This window comes from Pteropus alecto, unplaced genomic scaffold, assembly GCF_000325575.1.
Source record: "Pteropus alecto unplaced genomic scaffold, ASM32557v1 scaffold65, whole genome shotgun sequence".
NCBI classification, from domain to species: Eukaryota; Metazoa; Chordata; class Mammalia; order Chiroptera; family Pteropodidae; genus Pteropus; species Pteropus alecto.
This window is the reverse complement of record NW_006439191.1, coordinates 8,208,002-8,227,410: the sequence shown is the minus strand read 5'-3', so window position 1 is coordinate 8,227,410 and position 19,409 is coordinate 8,208,002. Positions and strand designations below refer to the sequence as shown.

Here is a 19,409-nt window from a genome sequence, read left to right as displayed (position 1 = left end):
GACCCCTGGGCCGGAGCCCAGAAGGAGGACGGCCGCAGAACCCCCTCCGGGCCTATCGGAGCACCGCGTCCTGCTCCGGAGGGTGGGTCCTGGGCGCTGGGGGTGGGCGCTGGCGGCTGCAAGGGGGTGTGTCCTCCCCCCGCTGTCACTACAAGTGGCCGGTCAATTTACATATTCCTGGGCCGCTGGTCTAGCCTACAAAGATAAAAAGACGAGCTTTGCAGGACAAAGCATTATTTCGAATTAGAAATCAGGCGGCGGGCAGATCCCAGGCTTTGGTTAGTGGGAGCGGGTGGCCGCGACGTGGCCTCTGCACACAGCGTCGGCTGGCTGCCCTCTGCCACCCTCCTGCCCGCCAGGCAGGGGCGAGGGAGCCTGCGGCCGGTGGCGACCCGAGGAAACTGATTAGGCGCCCCTGCTCCTGTCGCCAGCTCAGGTCGCCCTCGGCCTCGCTCCGCCCCTGCGAAATCCAGGAGCTGCGTCCAGAGCACGCGGGCCGCTGCTGCTTCAGCTCTGGAATCCGCCCATGTGGCCGCCTCACCCCCGAGTGAGCTGACAGGGGACTGGGCTTACGTAAATCCAGTCCCCCCCTCCGGACGAAATGTTGATGGATGGCCTTGTGGGCCATGTGGGCCATGTGTGCCTCGCGTGGACAGAGGGCAGGCAAAACACCTCAGAACCACAGGACAGGAGCCCCATCTGCTCCAAGGAAAGCTGGGTCCCGAGCACTCAATTTTGTGTATTTCTGTTTCACTATTTCCCTGATTTCTCTTCAGAAATTTAAAAGGAAAATTTTGCTTCTCTGTGTTAATAGTTGACTTTAAAGTTACCCTGACTTTTCAGCTTCATCATTTGCAAAATTTACCAGGGATCTGGCTCATTTAATGCCCTTCCCTTGCAGGGGGCTGAGAACAGAGGTTCATTTCAGTCCCAGGACCCCGCAAAGGCAAATGGAGAAGGGACAGCGGCTCCTCACCCACCACTGGCCATCACACCTTTCTGTGTCTTTCCCGATGTCCCCTGTCCCCCCACCAAGGACAGGAGGTAACGCTCGTGTCTCTGCGAGGCCGTCACGGGGGGAAAAATGGATGACAGAGGTGAAGTTGTAACGGAACGCCAGAAAGCCCTGGAAAAGACTCATAAGTACAAAAAAAAAAGTACAATGGAGAGCCGCATTTATTGATATTAAAGTAATTACAAAATTATAAGTGGGTTAGTTCACTCGCGTATTACTTCAATGAGAATTTTTGTTTAGTCATACCAAAATAGTTCGCTTCTCTTCGCTGCAAAAAAATTATTTGCGCCTAAAAAAATATTTGCACAAACTTCCTTCTTCCTAAGTCGATGCTCAGATTCCATGCTCTTTTAAATCTCATTCTTTTATCCTACTTGGAAATCCAGCTGGTGCATCCACAGCTACATGCAATTACTTTCATATGGCTTAACAGAGGTGTAATCAAATATCAAAAGACGGTCTTTACGATCATTTCCATACTGAAGTTCAACCTGATTCCATGATAGCCAGGTCAAAAACACTTGAGCGAAAAAGTCACTGGGACTCAATAATCGTGTAAAAATCACTAATAGGATTTTGTGAGCGTGTTCACATACAAAGGCATCTCAGAAAACCTGTTCCCATTTCTTCTAAAACATGGAGCGATAGGTAATAAAATATAAACATTCAGAAAAAAATTTTGCAGCTTTTTAGCTGATGTCTTTCAACTTTCTTTACTCATCAATATTGATGTCAGAGGTTGGAGAAGTAAAATAGTTACACTAACATTCAAACTAATTTTACAGACAATTTTATTTATTTAAAAACTCATTAGCTAAAATCTATATACCTTCTTATTCCCAAATCACCTCTATGACTTTCCCTGCATTAACTCGAAGCATATGTAACTCCAAAAAGTCAAAACGGATTCATTTCCAGGGTGAAGATGCTCAGCGACTGGCTGATGACTCGCTGAGGTGTTGGTGTGGCAGTCGTTAAAATCCTGATCAATGCCTCCTGATCGCTGAAACCTGAATAGACAATAAAAGTCTCCGATTATTTGCTTATTTCTCCTACCGGTTGTAAATAATTCGACTACCCACAAAACAGTCGCTTATTCAGGTTCAAATACAACTACATCCCACACCAAATTACCTTAATGGAAAAAAAGCAGCCTTAAGAGGGAGTCACCCAGCAGTTCTGGCACCAGCTCGGAGCAGGGGATGGCTCTCACGTGCCATGTCGGGGCGCAAATGGGAAGACCCCTTTTGGAAGCAAAATGCTAAAAAAAATAGGCCTGTACCCCATGAGTCAATAATCCCACTTTATGAATCTAACTCGTAGAAAAACATGTTTTCCTTTTAAAACGCTCTGCCTACAAAGTTATATACTACAATATCATTTATAACAAAACTGGATATAGTCCAAGGGTCAAATACTGTAAAATGATGTTGAAAAGGTGCCATATATTTACACAACGTAATGTCATGGAGCCATCATAACATCTGAAGACATTTGAATGGATGGGAGAGCTAGCAAAGTGCTTATGATAGAAACTATTCTACACATTATACAACACATGATATGTTATATGTAAATCACACACGGATATTACCTATCGTACACATCATAGCTCCAGGAAACACACAAAAAGCCAACAATTTGAAGTGTTCCCACTGCCTTTCTCATTCCTATAATTTAGGGGTCAAGCTTATTCTCCGGGAGTCAGGGTTTTCTTTGGCCCGATGAAATCAATGTGGGAGCATTACGTTCTTCCTTCCCATTCAGAATTCAGGCCCGTGATGCACTGACTGTTTTTCACACTTTACATCTTCTTTTAAAAACTCATTTGCCATAAAGCAGTTAACGTTTCTCCCCAGGTTGATTTTGAATAATTTAAACACGTCCCCTTCATTTTTCTATCGGAGACAGAAAATAAATAGATAAATAAATAGGTGTATAACTCTCGAGGATCGCTCGCCTTCACGTCCTCGTTCCTGATTACTATTCCTTAACGAGCCGGGCACTTGCGCCTGTCTTTCCGTGGGAACTGCTGCGTCAGCGTTTGATAACTGGACGGGGAAGTGGGCATGGAGAAGGCTGATGGGAGGACACGGATGTCCGAGGGGATTAAAAATAAAGGGCGTTTTCCAACTGCAAAGATCAGAACATAAGCTGCTCATTTTCCCAGCGGTGAAAGCAGCAAAATGTGAAAACATCTCCACGTGAGAAAATGCGGCGGTGACTCTGAGGCGAAGCCGGTTCTTACCGTGTCACCCCGGTGGGGCCTTCACTGTACCATCCGATACACGGGGTCACCGACTCTCAAGCTTCCAACCTTTTCCACAGAATAATAGGTCCCGAAAAGTGGGGATGACTTGAATACGTGCTTCTCTGAAGGATCACACAGGCGGTAGCTGAGAAAAGCAAAAATTCATCATCAGGCATAAAAAAAGGGAACAAGAACCTAAACGCTTTCGAAATAATTCAAGTTTTCATTCCTAGGTTATTTACAAGTAAACGGCCAGCCTTTTCTGAAATGTCGACAGAGAAGTTTGTGGGACATCGGTCACACTTCGAATTATCCTGGCTTTTCTAGAAGTATCCTGAGAGTCTAAACAATTTTTCCATGGCTTCAGTTGAGGCCAAAAAGAAAAAAGAAAAAAAAAATTTCCTGTGTTACTTAAAATAAATACTTTGTTTGGATGGGTACCTCCAATTTCTCAACTCATTGGGGCAAATGCTCATGCGATCTTGAAATGGAAAGACACTGAAATCTCCAAATCTTCTGCTTACTGCATTTCAACACTGCGCTTTCCACCCCTCCAAGTTCAGGAGCCCAAAGCTGAGGTTTCTTTTATGAACAAAAATTAAGACAAAGATGCAGTTGGTAGGCGGGCAGGACCATTGACGAAGATAATTTTTTTAAAGGCCTATCTAAAGAAAACAAATTAACTTCACTACATCTTAAACATCAAAAAACAAAACAGAATTGTAAATCTGAAGTCTTCCAGAAATAACTTCTTGACTCTAACCTAAACTTATTAGAAACCAACAACAAAACAGAGAAAAGGGAAAGAAAATAGAATATATCTTCCAAAAAAATATTAAGTTTAAAAACATTTTCTTTATTGAGAACGAAAGTCAGCCCAAATTCTTTAAATAACAAAACGAAACAGATGAAAACACCCTGGCATAAAAGAAGCTTCTGGATAAACAAACTTCGATAACTCATTACCTTCTGTTATTTTTCTAACATTTCATTATACGACTTCGATTATTCTCATGCTCCTTGATATTGATTCTGATAAAGAAATCTGAGTTGCAATCAAAATATTTGAGGTCTTAATTCAGAAAAACACACATAAATGTTGTTAAAAATTGATATCAGATACAAAAATTTCAATATTTACTATTATACAATTAAAAAATTGTCAAAAGGACTAGAAGACCTGTTCAGGTAAAAAGAAGAAGCGACACTCACTTAACATTGCTGGACAGACACAAACTGACCAGAAGGCAGAGTGAAAGGTGCTCAGACAACACCCCCACCCACAGGGAGTCCCAGGTGGGGACAATATTAAAAACACATCGGACATGCGTTCTACCTCTTCAAGGTTTCCAGGGGCTCCTTCCTGTCTATCACGCCGGTATCCGGGTCCACCGTGGTCATGATGCACCTGTCACGCAATAACCGAGGGTCAGGTGACCGTTAAGAACCAGTACGCAAGCCACACCCCAGAAGGCAAGTCTCGCGTGAATCCGTACCTGGGGCAAGCCAAAACCTTTTTCATTTCCACGTTGCCAATGAGGAGTTCATCCCAGGTATCCTAGGAGAAAAGGAACACTCTCTTTTGAATTAAGAATGCACTGGCAGTTTACTCTTTGGCTGGTACTAAGGATGAAGCGACACAGAAGGGAGCCACGCCAGAAGACGCCAAGACCCGTCTTCCAAAGGAGTCAACGTGCTGGGGGTCCAGGCTCCACCCTCTTGACTCGCGGTCTTAGAAACCTGACGGTCAGCACAGCGAGGACGCACCGTCTCGGGCGTGCAGTTCGCCATGAGAATCATAAATTAACTCAAAGGCCGGTTTATTGATATATAATGAGAAATGCATAGCTTACGAGGCAAGCTCCCTCTCTCCCTAAAGCTAAGCCGCAGGGAAAGCCGGGTTAAAATCCGACGCTTCTTTGATGAGGGAAACATCAGCCAAGGGAACCAGCTGTAAAACTCACACATTCAAGACTTCTGCCTCCCCACAGGGGCACCCCGCCCATGGGTCCTGACACCCCACAGCCACTGGCTCTGCTCTCGCGGTCCATTGCACACTGACCTCAAGTGTCTTGCTTCTTCCAGAGACAGACCTCTGACCCCCCTGGCCCCAGAGTGAGTGTGGGCCCAATGCACTTTTGCTAAGTGGCCCGGCAAAGGCTTAAAGGAGGCAGAGTTGTGTAGACAGCTTGAATTCAGAAACCTCTGACAGACACAAGTCCAGCTGGAGCACAAGTCCTCCCCCAGCCACTCGCTAGCTGGGTGGGTGACACTGAGCAAGTTACTCGACTTCTCCGAGTCTCAGTTTTCACATCTGGGAAATACTGCCCACCTCAGTGGCTAGCAAACATTTTCTACCCTGAATCATCGTGAACCAAGGTGGAAATTTATATTTTTATAATTACTAAAACTTGGACACAACCAAGATGTCCCTAGGTAGGTGCATATAACAGTAGGGGTTGTATGGAAAAGCTCTGTGCCTTCCTCTCAATTGTATTATAAACCTAAAACTGTTCTAAAAATAGCCTTTTTTAAAAAAATATTACATTTTTATATTGTTTCCAAATGCTCTTTCACACACACCCTCAATATATAACTTAAACAAAAGTTTTGCAAAACAATTCTTAACCTTTCAACATTGAGTTTACCCTAATACCTTTTATTCTATTCTATTGGGTTTTTTTTTTTTTTTTTTTTTTTTAATGCCGGTCAGTATCCACTAAACTGATATTATAATCCAATAATGGATCATGACCTGTGGTTTGGGAAAGATAAGCAGGAGCATTAAACGAGGTAATGCGTGTAATGGGTCTGACATATTTCCTGCTACATAACGAGCATTTAATAACCGTGAACCATAATTATTATTATTTTTGTTATTGTTTTATATATTGTTATTTTTATCATTGCTTCTTCAGAAATCCTTGAAGTCAGGCAGAGATTGTTGTCCTTATGTTAGGACAGAGCCTTTTTATCTAAGCACCCAAATAAAATCCTCACTTATCCCGACTCCCTTTCCTGGGGACAGAAAACATTGGTGATGATCATTTGCGAAAACTTTGGTTTTCAACAGCTGCAAAGGATCACACTGGGAGAACCCGATATTCATACAGGCCTGGGCGTGGTGGTGAGCGGCGGGGGTGCAGAATTCAAACCACAGATGTCTGTCGTCAAAATCCACTGCCCTTCTAGAAGCTTCTTGGAGAAGCGCTTTCTGAGGGACAGACGCCACCCCGAGGGGCTTCTGCAAGCTTCTCCACTGTTCTTTCATAATGTGGAGTGATGAATGATACGAACAGGACATTCCGAAAGAAGCATCAAGTCCTGCTCACCAGGAAGAAAGCAAGGTTCGGACAATGCCAACCCCACAGCGGTCAACCGCAGGGATGAGAAGCTCTGGGCAATGTTATTATTTTAAAATTTCATTGCTCTGCATTCCCAGAATCCAAACACGCCACAGTGGCCCAAGGGAAGCCATGTTTTAAATAAAATCTGCTTTATATTCTGTGTTCCATGGAAATAGCACAAAGTACTTTGGGTCACAAAGAGTAAAAGGCGCACTTTGCATTCTCTTATTATTCTATATTTTGGCAATAAATAATGGCCTGAATTTTTCCACCATGCTGAGGTTTGCTATCTGTTTTATTTTTTATTATTAGTTGGTCTATTAAATATTTACGTGCATTATCATTTTACATTAATATTTAATGTAATTAGTCCCTCTAATTGAACAGGTTATAGTTCTGTGACAACATGTAGACTGGTTAATGCATCATCAGGCTCTTAAATATTGGGCTTCCTAATTGAAGGGAGACCCAATCAGCAACATTAGCATTATTTTATAGCAAGGATTTTTTTTCCCAATGTGCACAATCAGAGGGTTCTTCTAGAAAAATTATTCCAAAAAAATAAGAGCATTACTACTTCTGTAAGCCCGTTGCGGATAAAACAGCAAATGGACTCGAGAGCACAAGGTCACTCAACATTTTTTTATTAAAAAGAAAGACTCTACCCACTCAAACTGCCTAAGGGAACACCGTCAGGCTTACATCAGCCTTAGGTTCAGTTTGACAAGTTACGGGAGATCGAAAATTCTTGTCGGCAAAGTTACTGAAAAGCAAAAAAAAAAAAAATCTGTAGGCAGGAACGAGAGTGTTGTTTCGTCTTCTTCCCTGAGCTCAAGGTCTTAAACTAAAATTAATATCAAAACAATTTACCCTTCAGTGGAAGCAAATCCAGAAAACTTTTACTCCCTAAAAGAAAGTTTCTATACTTAATCTCAGTCAAGAGGCCGAGAAGCTATTAAAAAAAAAAAAAAAAAGGAAAGCTTCCCAGAAAATAATGGCGCAATTAGATGATCCTTGTGAAAGAATTTTTGCTTTGTGGACTCATTTGGGACCCAGTGTTTAGTGACGTGCGTTGCTAACGCTGAGAGCTGATCTCACTCGTTGAGCAGATAGCATCTCAGGACTCCACACTTACAATCAGCCTGACAGCCACCCTGGGAAACCAGGGACGCTAACGGGCCTTGAGGCTTCACCGGACTTTTCCAACGCTCTGTACCTAATTTTGTTTCTGTTCTTTTTTTTTCTTAGAGACCCCCAAATTGCATAAACTTCAGGCCCCACTAAATCGGGATGTATTCCTGGGGAAAAAAACCAAGTCCCTTCCGTCAAGGAGCCGTTGAGGATACCCCGCCTCCTGCCTCTCCGCTCCCTCTGCTCCCCTCCCCAGCTTGCACCCCCTCCTAAGTCAGGGCTTCTCCAGGTGCCGTCTGCACAGGTGGACCGCGGTGGGGCGGCCGAGACAGTCACAGGCCCCATCTCCATTCTGCTGGAGGATCCAGAGGAGACCTGCTCATCTACGGTATTTTTCAAAAAGACCTCCAGGGAAGAAGCACCACGGCCCGGCCGTTTCTGCCTCAGGCTTCCCTCCGTCACCGTGCACCCCCCAGGGAGGTGCCAGGGTGAAGTCACGCCGGGCACATCGTGGGCATCAGCAGTTATCTGTTGGATGGTTGCATATGCACTTCCTCGCTCAAAATCATTACCAGCTCCTCAGTATCCACAAGGTGACATTCAAATTCCCTGGCACGAAGGAGGGTCCAGCCTCCTCCAGCCTCTTCTCCGTTACCCCCTGTGCTCCTGTGGTTCTGAAATGCCCCCGCCCCGGGCACCCCTTAATGTCACGGTCCCTCGAGCTGTCAGGCCTCCAACTGGCGGCCTCCTTTACCCAGAGTGACCGTCGCCTGCCCTCGTCAGCACACCCAGCACGCACAGCTACACACGCACAACATGGCTTCGGGGTACCCTGGTCTGACCCCTCCCTGCCCCCCATGCCTCTCTTCTCCAGGCAGATGTAGTAGGCATTTGCGCTGCTGGGCATTTGGCACTTGCTAAGCGTGTGCATTAAACACGGCTCACGCTGGGCATTTGGCACTTGCTAAGCGTGTGCATTAAACACGGCTCACGCTGGGCCGCCATTCTCTCTCATACTGGGAAATTCTTAAGGACTGGGGGGGCTTTGCATCTCTGTACCCAGGGCTCCTGGACACAGTGCCTGGCCCACAAAAGATGATCGGTCACTTTCGACAAATGTAAAGAAGGATGAAAGAGAATAGGTATCACATGACAGGGTAACATCCACAAGTAGACGACTTCCGTCTACGTGGCTATGTTTCAAATGATCCAATAATATGAAGCGCCAACACGTGCAAGGATTTCTAGTTGGCTCTCGGCGAAGGTTCGTCCGAAAGGACAACAGTGACCAGCAGATAGAAGGAAACGTGGTCACCCAAGGGAGCAAAGGACGGAGAAGATTCCAGAGCCTCCCCCCTCGGAGGTAACTAGCCTCCCCCCTCGGAGGTAACTACGCGGGACCTCTAAAGTAGAACCTTGACCTTGACCGAGAGTTGCAAGTCTCGGGTTCGAATGCCAGAGCCACCAGGCACACGCCTACCAAGTTGTATGGCACCGCCAAACTTCGAGCTCCTTATGAAAAGGAGAGAATAATACAGACTTCACGGGGTGTCCTAAGGACCAGAGAAAGAAATTTGGATGACGTGATTCCTTAGTCCAGCGCCCGGCACCCAGTAAACACCCGATAAACAGTGTTCGTTGTCGTCTGAAGTTTAGCCCGTCCCCAATGCTCAAACCGTCTGCCGATGGCGATCTCAGGTTGCAGCTGGGTTCCGACTGGGCTTGCCCTTTGGGGTCTGCAGAGGGTGGCGATGCCTGGTGTCAGCCACGTGAGAGAGCATGTGGGTCCTCTGGGAGAGAACTCGAGGCCACAGTATGGAGAGTCCCCTGGGCCCCGTGCCCAGGCAGGTCTCCTATACCCTCTTGGCCACCACTTTGGGGCCCGGGGCTTCCAGGAGCCTCGAGTCTTTGAAAGCCCTCCGGGGCGGCACAAGGAAGGAGAGATGGCTGTTCTCGCCATCGTCATTCCCTTTCGTTTTCTGAGCTGTGAGTATGTGTTTCAGCCTCGGCCCAGACTTGCTACACTTTGGCGTCCCCGTGGCTTGCTTTGGGGCCTGAGCATTAAAAGGTGAGCAGCGCCCCCCTGAGGCCAGCGCGGTGATGGCGGCAGCAATGAGTGAAGGACTTGACCAGGCTAAGATGACCTGGGGAAGGAGGGACCCCGCTGTCAACCTTAAAGGGTCCGAGTTGGCACAGAATAAGGGAGCGAGCAGTTCTATGTGTATGTCGAGCATCACCTCTGAGCGTAACGCGCAGAAAGCACAGAGCCACTTACCTCTTCGAAAGCCTCGCAGCCCGTCACCACGATATTGGGCCTGAAATTCTCCATTTTCACTTTCTTCTCCAGCCTGGTGTTCAGATCTACCAGGGAGGCTTCTGAGAGGATCATGACTGGGCTGCAGTCCGGGTAGGCCACCTGCGCCAAGAACGAGGCGCCATCAGGCCTCACTGACCCAGGAAGCTCCTGAGACCGACCGCGTCGCTAAGGGAGCTCTAACAGTGAAACCACCTGCCCGCAGGAAAGGAGGGGTGATGTCAGGAAGGAGAGGTGACGCTTGGGCTTAAAAAAGTGGCCACGTCAGCCCCGGGCTTAGGGCAGGGTCCCTGTCGGTACATCGATGGCGGCAACTGGGCTCAGGACCCACCTGACCCTCCGGGCCTCACTCCCTCTCTAGTTCCTCACTCCAGGGCCCAACAGGTGGCCTCCCTCCAACACCATCATCAGATAGAGGAAGGGTCTGCGGCCAATCAGCTCTACTACGGGAAAGATTGCTCTCAGCCGCCGTCATTCACGCGCCGTGCATTTAATAAGCACCTACTATGTGCCGACGACAGTGAAGAAAGCAGGTGAAACCCCGGCACTCAAGGCGCTCGCAGTCAGGGGTGTGGGGGAGACCCGCCCTCCCCGAGGAGCTTGTATTTAAACCTAATCTTTCCGGAATCCAAAGCTTTGGTCTTTGGGCTGCAGGTGACACAGAGGGCAGTTTTCTTCAGGAGAGGATTTCAGCTCCTGAAGTAGCCGACCCGCACTGACCTTGAACGCGGCACTGGGAGAGAGTCTGAACCTTTAGGAAACCTGGATTTAGCCCCAAACAGACCCCTCACTTTCGCCGCCCTAACTCCCATCGTCCTGGGAGCCGCGGCTGGCTTCTCTCTCTGCATCGCGGAGAACCCCGTCCGCTTCGCTCTCTGTCCCCAACACCTGCCCAGGTGGCGCCCTCAGGGCGACTCGCCTGGGCCAGGCCTACACTTTTCCCATGGGGATCCCAAAATAAGCTCTTAGTGGGACAAGAAGGACGCCGGAGGGGAAAGGGTCACGGGTAGGAGGGTCAGCGCACCTGGTAACTCTGTCGTACCGCTGGGAAAATTTCTCTCGATAGTCTTGTCTTCATGTTCTTTTCGAACTGAACCAGCCTGAGAGCTTCTGTTTTCAAGAAGTTGGTGAACCACTGAGCTGCTTCGTCGCCACAGTCCCTACCCTTGATGTCAAGACCAAAAAGCCTGGAAGGGTGACGAGAGAACATCCATCAGGCTTACCTCCCCGCATCGGCGCACTGAGCGAGGGCATCACGGCGGAGCAGCCAGGCTGCTGGGACCTGTCTCTGCAGAGGGCCAGCGGGGACGGGGCGGAGTGTGCTTGCCGGAGCGGGTTATGTTTGCAGCTCACCCGGACCTGGTGGAAATGCAGACTCCGGCTGGGTTGGAGGCTGAGCCTCTGCGTTCCGAACAAGCTTCGGGACGCCTAAGCTGCTGGTCCGTGGACCACACTTCGAGTAGCAAGGATTTAGGGGACTTTCAGAAGGGATGAAGGATGCCCCGCAGGTGTGGTGGGTAAATCCTGAGCCTGGAGTCTGGCAGGAGGGGTTCACATGGGAACTCTGCTCGTCCCGAGCCTGTGACCTGCAGCAAAGCCTACCACTCCGCTGACCTCTGCCTCCAGGTGTAGACTGTGGATCATAACATCGCACCTGCCCCATGCGGTGGGCACGGGTTTCATTAGATGACACGATGGTCTTCAAGGTTTTTTTTTTTTCCTTGTGTGCCCCTAAAGGAATTTTTTTAAGGCTATGTACCCCTCATAGAATCGCAAGCTGATGTGGAAACTTTTTTACGAGCTTAATTTTCCGTGAAGGCTATAACTTCCATTGAATCGTAAATATTAATATTTAGAACGAAATTATGTTATATATAAAGCACTATACATATTATATCTATTATAAATCTATAAAAATTTTATTAAAATAAAATAAAATTATGCTTTTCAGACTAAGCGATGGACTCTGAACACCATGGCAGTTTGATTTCCACTCCCATGCACTTTAAAATACATGGTTAAGATCTTCTTTTAGGGTCCACATTTAAAAAATATTTTTTCCAGCTCCATTGAGAGGTAACGACATACAGCTCTGTGTGTCCTAACGGCTTGACCTGCCTACGTCGTGATGTGACCACCGCAATCAGTTTAGTTAACATCCTCATCTCATAAAGGCACACACAAAAAAAAGAAAAAAAAAACGTGTTTTTTTTCTTTATGATGAAAATTCTTAGGATCGACTCCCTTGACAGTTTTCCAGGACACCCCAGCACAGCCGTGTCAGCCGCGGCCACCAGGCTGGGCATCAGGTCCCTCGTCTGTACCTTGTCCCTGGAAGTCTGTGCCTTGTCACCACCTCCCGCCAGCTCGCGGCTCCCCTCTGCTTTCTAGGAACCACAAACCCGATCTCCTCCTCTGAGTTCGGTTTTGGGGAGGTTCTTCTTCTTATTATTCCACATGTAAGTGAGAACGCACAGCATTCGTCTTTCTCTGTCTGACTTATGTCACTTAGCCAATGCCTTCGAGGTCCCTCCATGTTGTCGCAAATGTCACAACCTCCTTCTTTCTCGTGGCCGAGTTGAAGGACTAGTAACACCACCTAGCTGTCGAGAGTATGAGACAACGGATCCTCGTGCTCTGATAGCATACGAATCGGCGCAACGATTTTAGGAAACGATTTGGCATTTTCTTACGAAAATTAACATGCGCTCCTCAGTTCACATGGTTGTGTTAAAGGGTCTCCTTTACTTTTTTCCAACTTGAGGTCGTTGGGTTTGAATTTAATGTGGTTTTAAGCTCTGGCGAGCTGGCTGTGATAATCACTGTCTGTCACTTACCATCTACTTTATATCATTTCTTATGTTTTTAAGCAGTTCTCATGATAACCGATCTATTAAAAATGGCTTGTAAATAAGTGGAGGCTGGACCAGTTGCTGCATGTGTGACCGGCCGGGGCGGGCGGTGTCCTGACTGCCCTCCCCCGCTCTCTGTGGTCATCCAGAGCTCCCAGGGGGAGCGTCTCCAAACTCCCAGAGCTCTCCATTTCCACGTCATCCAGAAACACAACTGACTTTTTGAACAAAATTATAGAAGGACGGGTTTACTCGGGTGTCGTTTTTTGAGATCGGATGAACCCCCCTACAGGGGAGTTTGTGTCTCCCCAGAGTTCGGCCTGTTTAGTGAGGTAAAGAACTGTGAGAGGAGAACTTGTCTGGTGTCACTGACAAAGGGAGTCTGCCAGGCGACTTTCATATCCGTCACTCAAAACCTATCAACTGAACACGTACTCGTGAGCTGACGACGGCCTCCCATCAAACTGAGATGGCTACGGTCTTCTCTTCGGTGAATTTCTTTGCTCAGACCCAGAACGTGTGAGAATGCCTGCCCCCCTCCCACGCACTGAGCGCCGAGGAGGCAGGCGGGTTCAAATCCCAGCTCTGCCTCACGTGATGACGACCTGAGTCCTGGTCCCTTCGTTTGCGAAGTGGAATTAACTGCGCCCACCTCGTGGGATATTTAACGGAAATATTGCGTTTAATGAATTACTGCCTCAGGGTTTTGAAATTTCGGAACTTTGAGCGATGGCTCTCAGCTCAGACACTTTGCTCGTAAAAAGCAGATGATGAGGGCACAGGGGACAGCCTGCACGTCCCTCTGAGCCTGGAGGCCGTGGGACAATTAAATTTCCACATGCTGAATGTTCAGGTGGTTGCAAAGAGGTCCAGAGCACCTCACGGCAAGGGGCCAGGCCTCTGGAACTTTCCGGTAGCGTAGGACAAGGCCAGGCCGAGCCACCGAACTGGCCGTCCCTGCACGGATCCCACGGGATGGCAGGCAGCCATCTGCGGCTTGCCTCTGGCCAGAGCTGGAGATCCCTCACATCCACCTGGCGCCTCCGTCTCCGTCCCGCATCTCAGAGGCTGCAGAGCCACCTTGAAAAGCTCCAGCATCCTTACCACCCAACCCCGAGACACAGCAGGTAGCGTCCCCACTAACTTCCTCGTCTGCCTGGCCGGTGGGCTGGCAACCCTGAGTAGAAGTCCATTCAACTTGAATGAAAAAAACGAACCCTATAGATTGGTTCTTTGTACCCTCTCTCCACCTGTATTAGTCACGCTTTTTCATTTTCTGTATTTTTGATGCTTTGACATCTCAGGGCCTTGCTGATTCTAAAGAAACTGTCCCCTCCCAGGGCTGGTCACCTGCTAGAGATAGTAAACCACCTTTCATGTGAGTACCAACCAATGCAGGCCACCTACGCTGTTGTGATCTCACACCCCTGGCCATTACGTCCCGCCCTAATCACCCAGGACCAGGCACCAGGCGACTGGGGATGGGCTCTGTGCCCCAGAATCCACCGAAGTTATTTAAATAGCCGATCCTCAGCTGGTTTATCTCACCTCACCCGGTCTTCCCTGCGGAATCACCTTGAAGGCTCCTGCCTGCCTTTTCCCCATCCCTTCTGCCTCCCGACCGACCAACCCCCCCGCTTCCGGCACGGCCCTGCGTGGCACGGGCCTCCCGCGAGTATAAAAAACTGCTTTCTGCGTGACTTACCACACCCGATTAAAACAAATCCCACGCGCCCTTAAATCACACCCTCTCACGGCCGACCCCTGGCTCCATCCCAACCCAGACTCGACTTCCCCGACGTGTCTCCTTTATCAACCCCATCGCCGGCTGTGCAGACAGAATGCAGGAGGAGCCCCAAGAAAACCAGCTCACGGGTCCCTGGGGCCCGAAGCCGGGTACCTGCAGTCGTGGACCGTGTGCGAGGAAGGCATCTCGCTTGGCAAAATCAGCTGGTCCATGCCGGGAGCCCTGAAGATCAGGGAGTCATCTTCACAGGTGACGGAGACCAGGACCAGGCGAGGCTCCTGCCGGGCTGTGACCATGTGTCCGCCCTTCTTAGTCACCATCCAAAACCTGCCGAGAGACACGGACAAGGGCGCCCTCAGGCCCGGGAGAGGCTCTTCCGTCTTCTCAGTAGCTCCTCTCCAGCTTCCTACGTCTTCAACATCCTCTCCCTGCCCCGACTCAAGAAGCAACCTTTTTATTTTTTTTTTTTCCTAGACAATTATCCAGATCTGGCCAAATTCTTTGGGTTCAAAAGTTGGTGGCCCACAAAGAGAGTTTCTTTGGCAGAAACAGACCTGGGAGAGCGATTCTGACCCATGGATGAAAAGGCCCAGTTCCAAAAATCCAGAACATGAGGCCGGTCGAGGGACCCTCCCTCCCTGCTTGGGTAACTACGCTGTGTGTCTGAGGCCTCTGCTTTGGCCGGAAACTTCCCCGGGCCTGTTGGACACGCCTCTGAACCCCCAGGTGAGGTGAAATGTCTTTCGGATCTTCCTGTTCGAACCAGATAGGGCCAAAAACACTGGTCCGAGCGGCCTGAGAGCCTGGACAAAGGTCGCGTAACGTTTGTGATTCGAGGAGGATGCACGTTGGCCTCTATTTCGTCTGACTGGCTGTGGCTCCCCACGTCAGGGTCCCCCAAACAGCCCTGCTTCTTCGTGAACACATGTTCCTTCTCAGAGAAGAACGACTCACGAAAGTCACCTGTTAGCCGCGGATTCTGGGCTCAGTGATCACACTCTGCACGTCACATCCATGGGGGCCGATGGGGCGAGCTGAAGAATGGGAAGGGGAGCTGAACCGGTCAGGCTGACTGTGCTTTTATTACAGCAGAGAATATATTTGGGGTTAAACCACACGAGTGATTGGACTACTTAAAAAAAAAAAAGGAAGTGTACTGCCCTCAGGGAAAATGACTTTCGATAGCGCTGTTTTAGACAAAGCATAGGACTGGCAGACAAGAGCAGGGGGTGACGCACTGTGGGCCTCGATGAGTGAGCAGCCACGGAAAGTCAGGGCTGCCCTTCCAGAACGAGGGGCAGTGCCCCCAAGGAAGACATTTCAAAAGTGAGCGAGGCCAGATGGGCGTGTCTGAGATGATCTAACCTCACGGGGCAGGGAGGTGGTCTCACCTGTGGAGCCTGCCAATCAGGCTACCTTTCCCACGCGCTGCCTAAACTGTCCCTTCCCTACGACGAAGCGCCTAGCATCTGTGCCCTGCTAGCCCGCGTGGTGACGTCGGGGCAGAGGTGGTGACGTCGGGGCAGAGACATCGTAGGGGTTTTCCTGAGGACTGGGATGCTGGGCAGCGCAGTCCCCGCCCCTCTGAGGAGGCCACCTTTTTTCTTTCCAGGTGCCTTTGGTTCCCAGGGCTCTCCGGCCTGCTCACCTGCGGGGTTCTGGAAGCTGCCCCCACCAGCCTCATTACCCTGCCAATGGGGTAAGAATATTTTTCGCCTCTGGTGCCCAGAGAATGAGTCATTAACTCTGGCCGCCAGATCAAAAAGAAAGGATAAGTCTGGAACGTAGATTTTTTTCCGTGACCGAGTGATCCCAACCTAGTCTGCCAGCCTGAAATCGACACCTTCGTTTCACACATAAAACGTGGGTACGTGGGTGGGGGTGGGGCGGAGCCCCAGCTCCGTTTCCCCTAAAGAACAACAGTGCCCTGTCCGATCGGCCAGGGGCGGCGGAGAAGCAGAGCCCGAGACAGCTGGAAAGTCTCATCGCTAAAGTCACGAGTTGGCCTGGGAATCAGGCATGACCGGGGCTGTCAGCACGGAGAGCAGGGTGAAGGCAGGAAGAAGAATCTAGAAGAAAAGACACTCAGGACCGTAAACGTAGGGGACATGTTTCTCCGAGGGGCGACAATAATCTGCGTGGAAGGAATAAGGAGCTGGCTTCAGAAACGGTCTGGACAGATTTGTCAATGACCGAGGCTGCCAAGGAGAACGGGAATCTACAAGGTCAAGGGCAGCCACGGCCTCTGCGAGGGGGTGCCCGGCGGCCGGAGCCAGCGCTTTGCCGGGCGGACTTTCAACGCTCAAAGGTCAGGGTGCTGAAGCTGAACAGTCACGCATCTGTTAAGAGTCTGATGAAGTATCTCGGAAGGCGAAACACAGAGCACTTACAGAGGACGTCCCCAGCGTCTGGGATGGTCCCAAAGACATGGATTCAAAACAGAATTAAATAAAAAGGCCTTTTCCTGCCTTCTAGACTGTAATGTTATTGCTGGAGCCTCAGGTCGATGGAACAACAGCAACCATTTAGCAGAATTTTTTTTTTTCCAGTGTGTTTTCAGGTTTCATTTACCTTTTAATAAATAAAGTCTAGATTAGATAGGGACTTAGAGATCATCAAGTTCAATCTCTTTTTTTTTTTTCGCCCGCAAATGAAAAAAATGAGGCTCAAAGAGGTTAATGACCTTGTCAAGGTCTCCTGATCCTGGTCTGTGATCCTCACACTTCCAAACCACACAGCGGTCTCGCGGAGGGAGCGTGAGAGCTGCACTCAGAGATCTGAGTTCGAGTCCCTTCTGCCCATGACGGTTTTGTGATCTCGGGGGGAGATACAGCATGTCCTTGACGAACCAACCGCGTTTCGTTCAATGTTATTCTGTCCTCATGTCGATGAGGCGCTGTAGGACTTGAACTCTGGTTTATATCTAGCAGCCTAAGGTAAAACAGGGTCCCTTGTGCTTAAAGTCACAGAACCTACTGAGCACTTCCTCTACTTATCCGTTCCGGTACCGTTCCCTTATTTGCCAAGTGGAGATGATGGTCCGGGCCACGAGGTTGTTGAATAAGCTCATCTCTGGGACAGCACTGAGCTCAGGGTTTGCTGCATATGAAGCACTGAATAAGTGTCCTTTGTGTGACCTTTCCCTCCACCCCAGTCCCTACACCACACCACCCGTCCCAAGCATTTTTTGTTCAAAACCAGGGAGCGTTGATACAGTTCCATTTATTTTAGGATGTCCACAGAAGCAGAAAAACGAAGGACAGATCTGTTCTTTCTGTAGAAGCAACAGTCACAGCAAAGTCCTGACAACAAGTAGCAGAGCAAGTCATTAAGATGGCCCGAGGGGACACAGATGAGAACTGGAAATCCCTCTCTGAAACAACCTCAGTCCTTCAGGTAAAATCCGCAGTAGCGGAAAGTCATTTCCCCTCCATGTGCATCCTGAGAACTCGCCCCCCACCCCGGGGTTTGGAGGGTGTCTAGCGCTGCCATGGCTGAAGTCTCGCCAGCAAGTAGCCGGCGAGCAGAAATCTGTTTTAGTCCTTCACACTCGAATAAACTCTACACATGTTCTTCTTAAAGGCCCCAGATAAACCCTTTACTTAGAGAATCAGGGTCACCTGGGAGCTGTGGACATTACACGAGCTGACATCCCTCTCGGTGACTCTGATCCCGTAGGTCTGGGATGGGCGCCTCAGGAAATTATACTTTTAATAAACGCTCCAGGATCAGGCGTGGGGTGCAGGGGTACGGGCAGTCCCTCTGCATACACAACACTTCTCTAAAACGAGCTGAAGTTTTTTTCATGCCATGGGGGCCCGCATTTCTTTACAAGGACAGTGGTTTTCAGAGAAGAGTGGGTACCTACGTCCTGGAGTGAACTCGGGGCAGCAGGCTGCCTCTGCTAGAACATTCCATGAACAGCTTGCAAATCTCCCTCACCCTAGACATAGGACCATAGCTAAATCATCCTGGGCCAGACAGGAAGGCATCTGTATCCTAAGGATCAAAGAAGGAGGTTCTTCTAGAAAGAGGTTCGCTCTTTCTAAGGTTTAGCATATTTCTCTGTCGAGAAAGCTCTCCTGATACCCAGCTGCATAATTCTGTGTCACTGATGTGTGTCCACTGTCTCTTCTTTGGGGAGAATTCAATGACAGAGCACCTTTTTTTTTTCTGAGGGTGCAGAGTGAAATGCCTTTGTGTTAGGTCCTGTGTGGGTGGGGACTTTACCCAAAGTTCTTCACTGGGGAACACTTTGCCTCTGGGTGAAGGGGACACACAGTTCCCTTAAAAAAATATATTACACTTGCAGGCCCCCTGACACCTTTTGTCCTCGACAGAAGACCTCACTCTAGTTATTACTCATTAAAGAGGGTCAGGTGGGGACCTCTTGGGTCTCCCAGGCACCTTGCCAGGAACTGGTGACGGTCAGGAACAAGGCCCACCAAGGCCAAAGCCGGGCCCTTGAACTAGGCATGGTTTCGGCTTCGCTGCAGTCTGCCCACTGCTGCCAAGGAAGCTGAGAGCTAACAGGGGCCTTGGCGATAAGCAGGTCAGCAGGGGCCTTTTACGGACAGAAGAAGAACCTCTCGCCCCCACCCACCTTTCCAAACCTGAACCGGACATGAACTTGGCCGTCCCCGCGAAAGGACCGCAGGCAGAAGCTCCAGCCCAGGAAACCCAGGTCGCAAACCTCAACGCTCCTGCGCCGGGACGAGCCCCACCTTCAGCACTGCGTCCCAGCCCAGCAGG

General features: G+C 49.3%; 1 protein-coding gene across 1 annotated transcript in view; it reads right to left on the bottom strand.

Moving 5' to 3' along the window:
* Window positions 1–1,158: 1,158 nt before the first annotated feature.
* Window positions 1,159–19,409, bottom strand: part of LOC102887091 (mitochondrial amidoxime reducing component 2) — a 24,328-nt gene continuing 6,077 nt past the window's right edge. The window contains exons 2-8 of the mRNA XM_025049841.1: window positions 14,811–15,127; window positions 11,083–11,245; window positions 10,020–10,160; window positions 4,763–4,824; window positions 4,603–4,674; window positions 3,264–3,411; window positions 1,159–2,025 (exon numbers count right to left, since the gene is read on the bottom strand). Of these exons, the coding sequence (XP_024905609.1) occupies window positions 3,285–3,411; window positions 4,603–4,674; window positions 4,763–4,824; window positions 10,020–10,160; window positions 11,083–11,245; window positions 14,811–15,127 (882 nt within the window). The 3' untranslated portion in view covers window positions 1,159–2,025; window positions 3,264–3,284. The remainder of the gene's footprint in view (window positions 2,026–3,263; window positions 3,412–4,602; window positions 4,675–4,762; window positions 4,825–10,019; window positions 10,161–11,082; window positions 11,246–14,810; window positions 15,128–19,409) is intronic.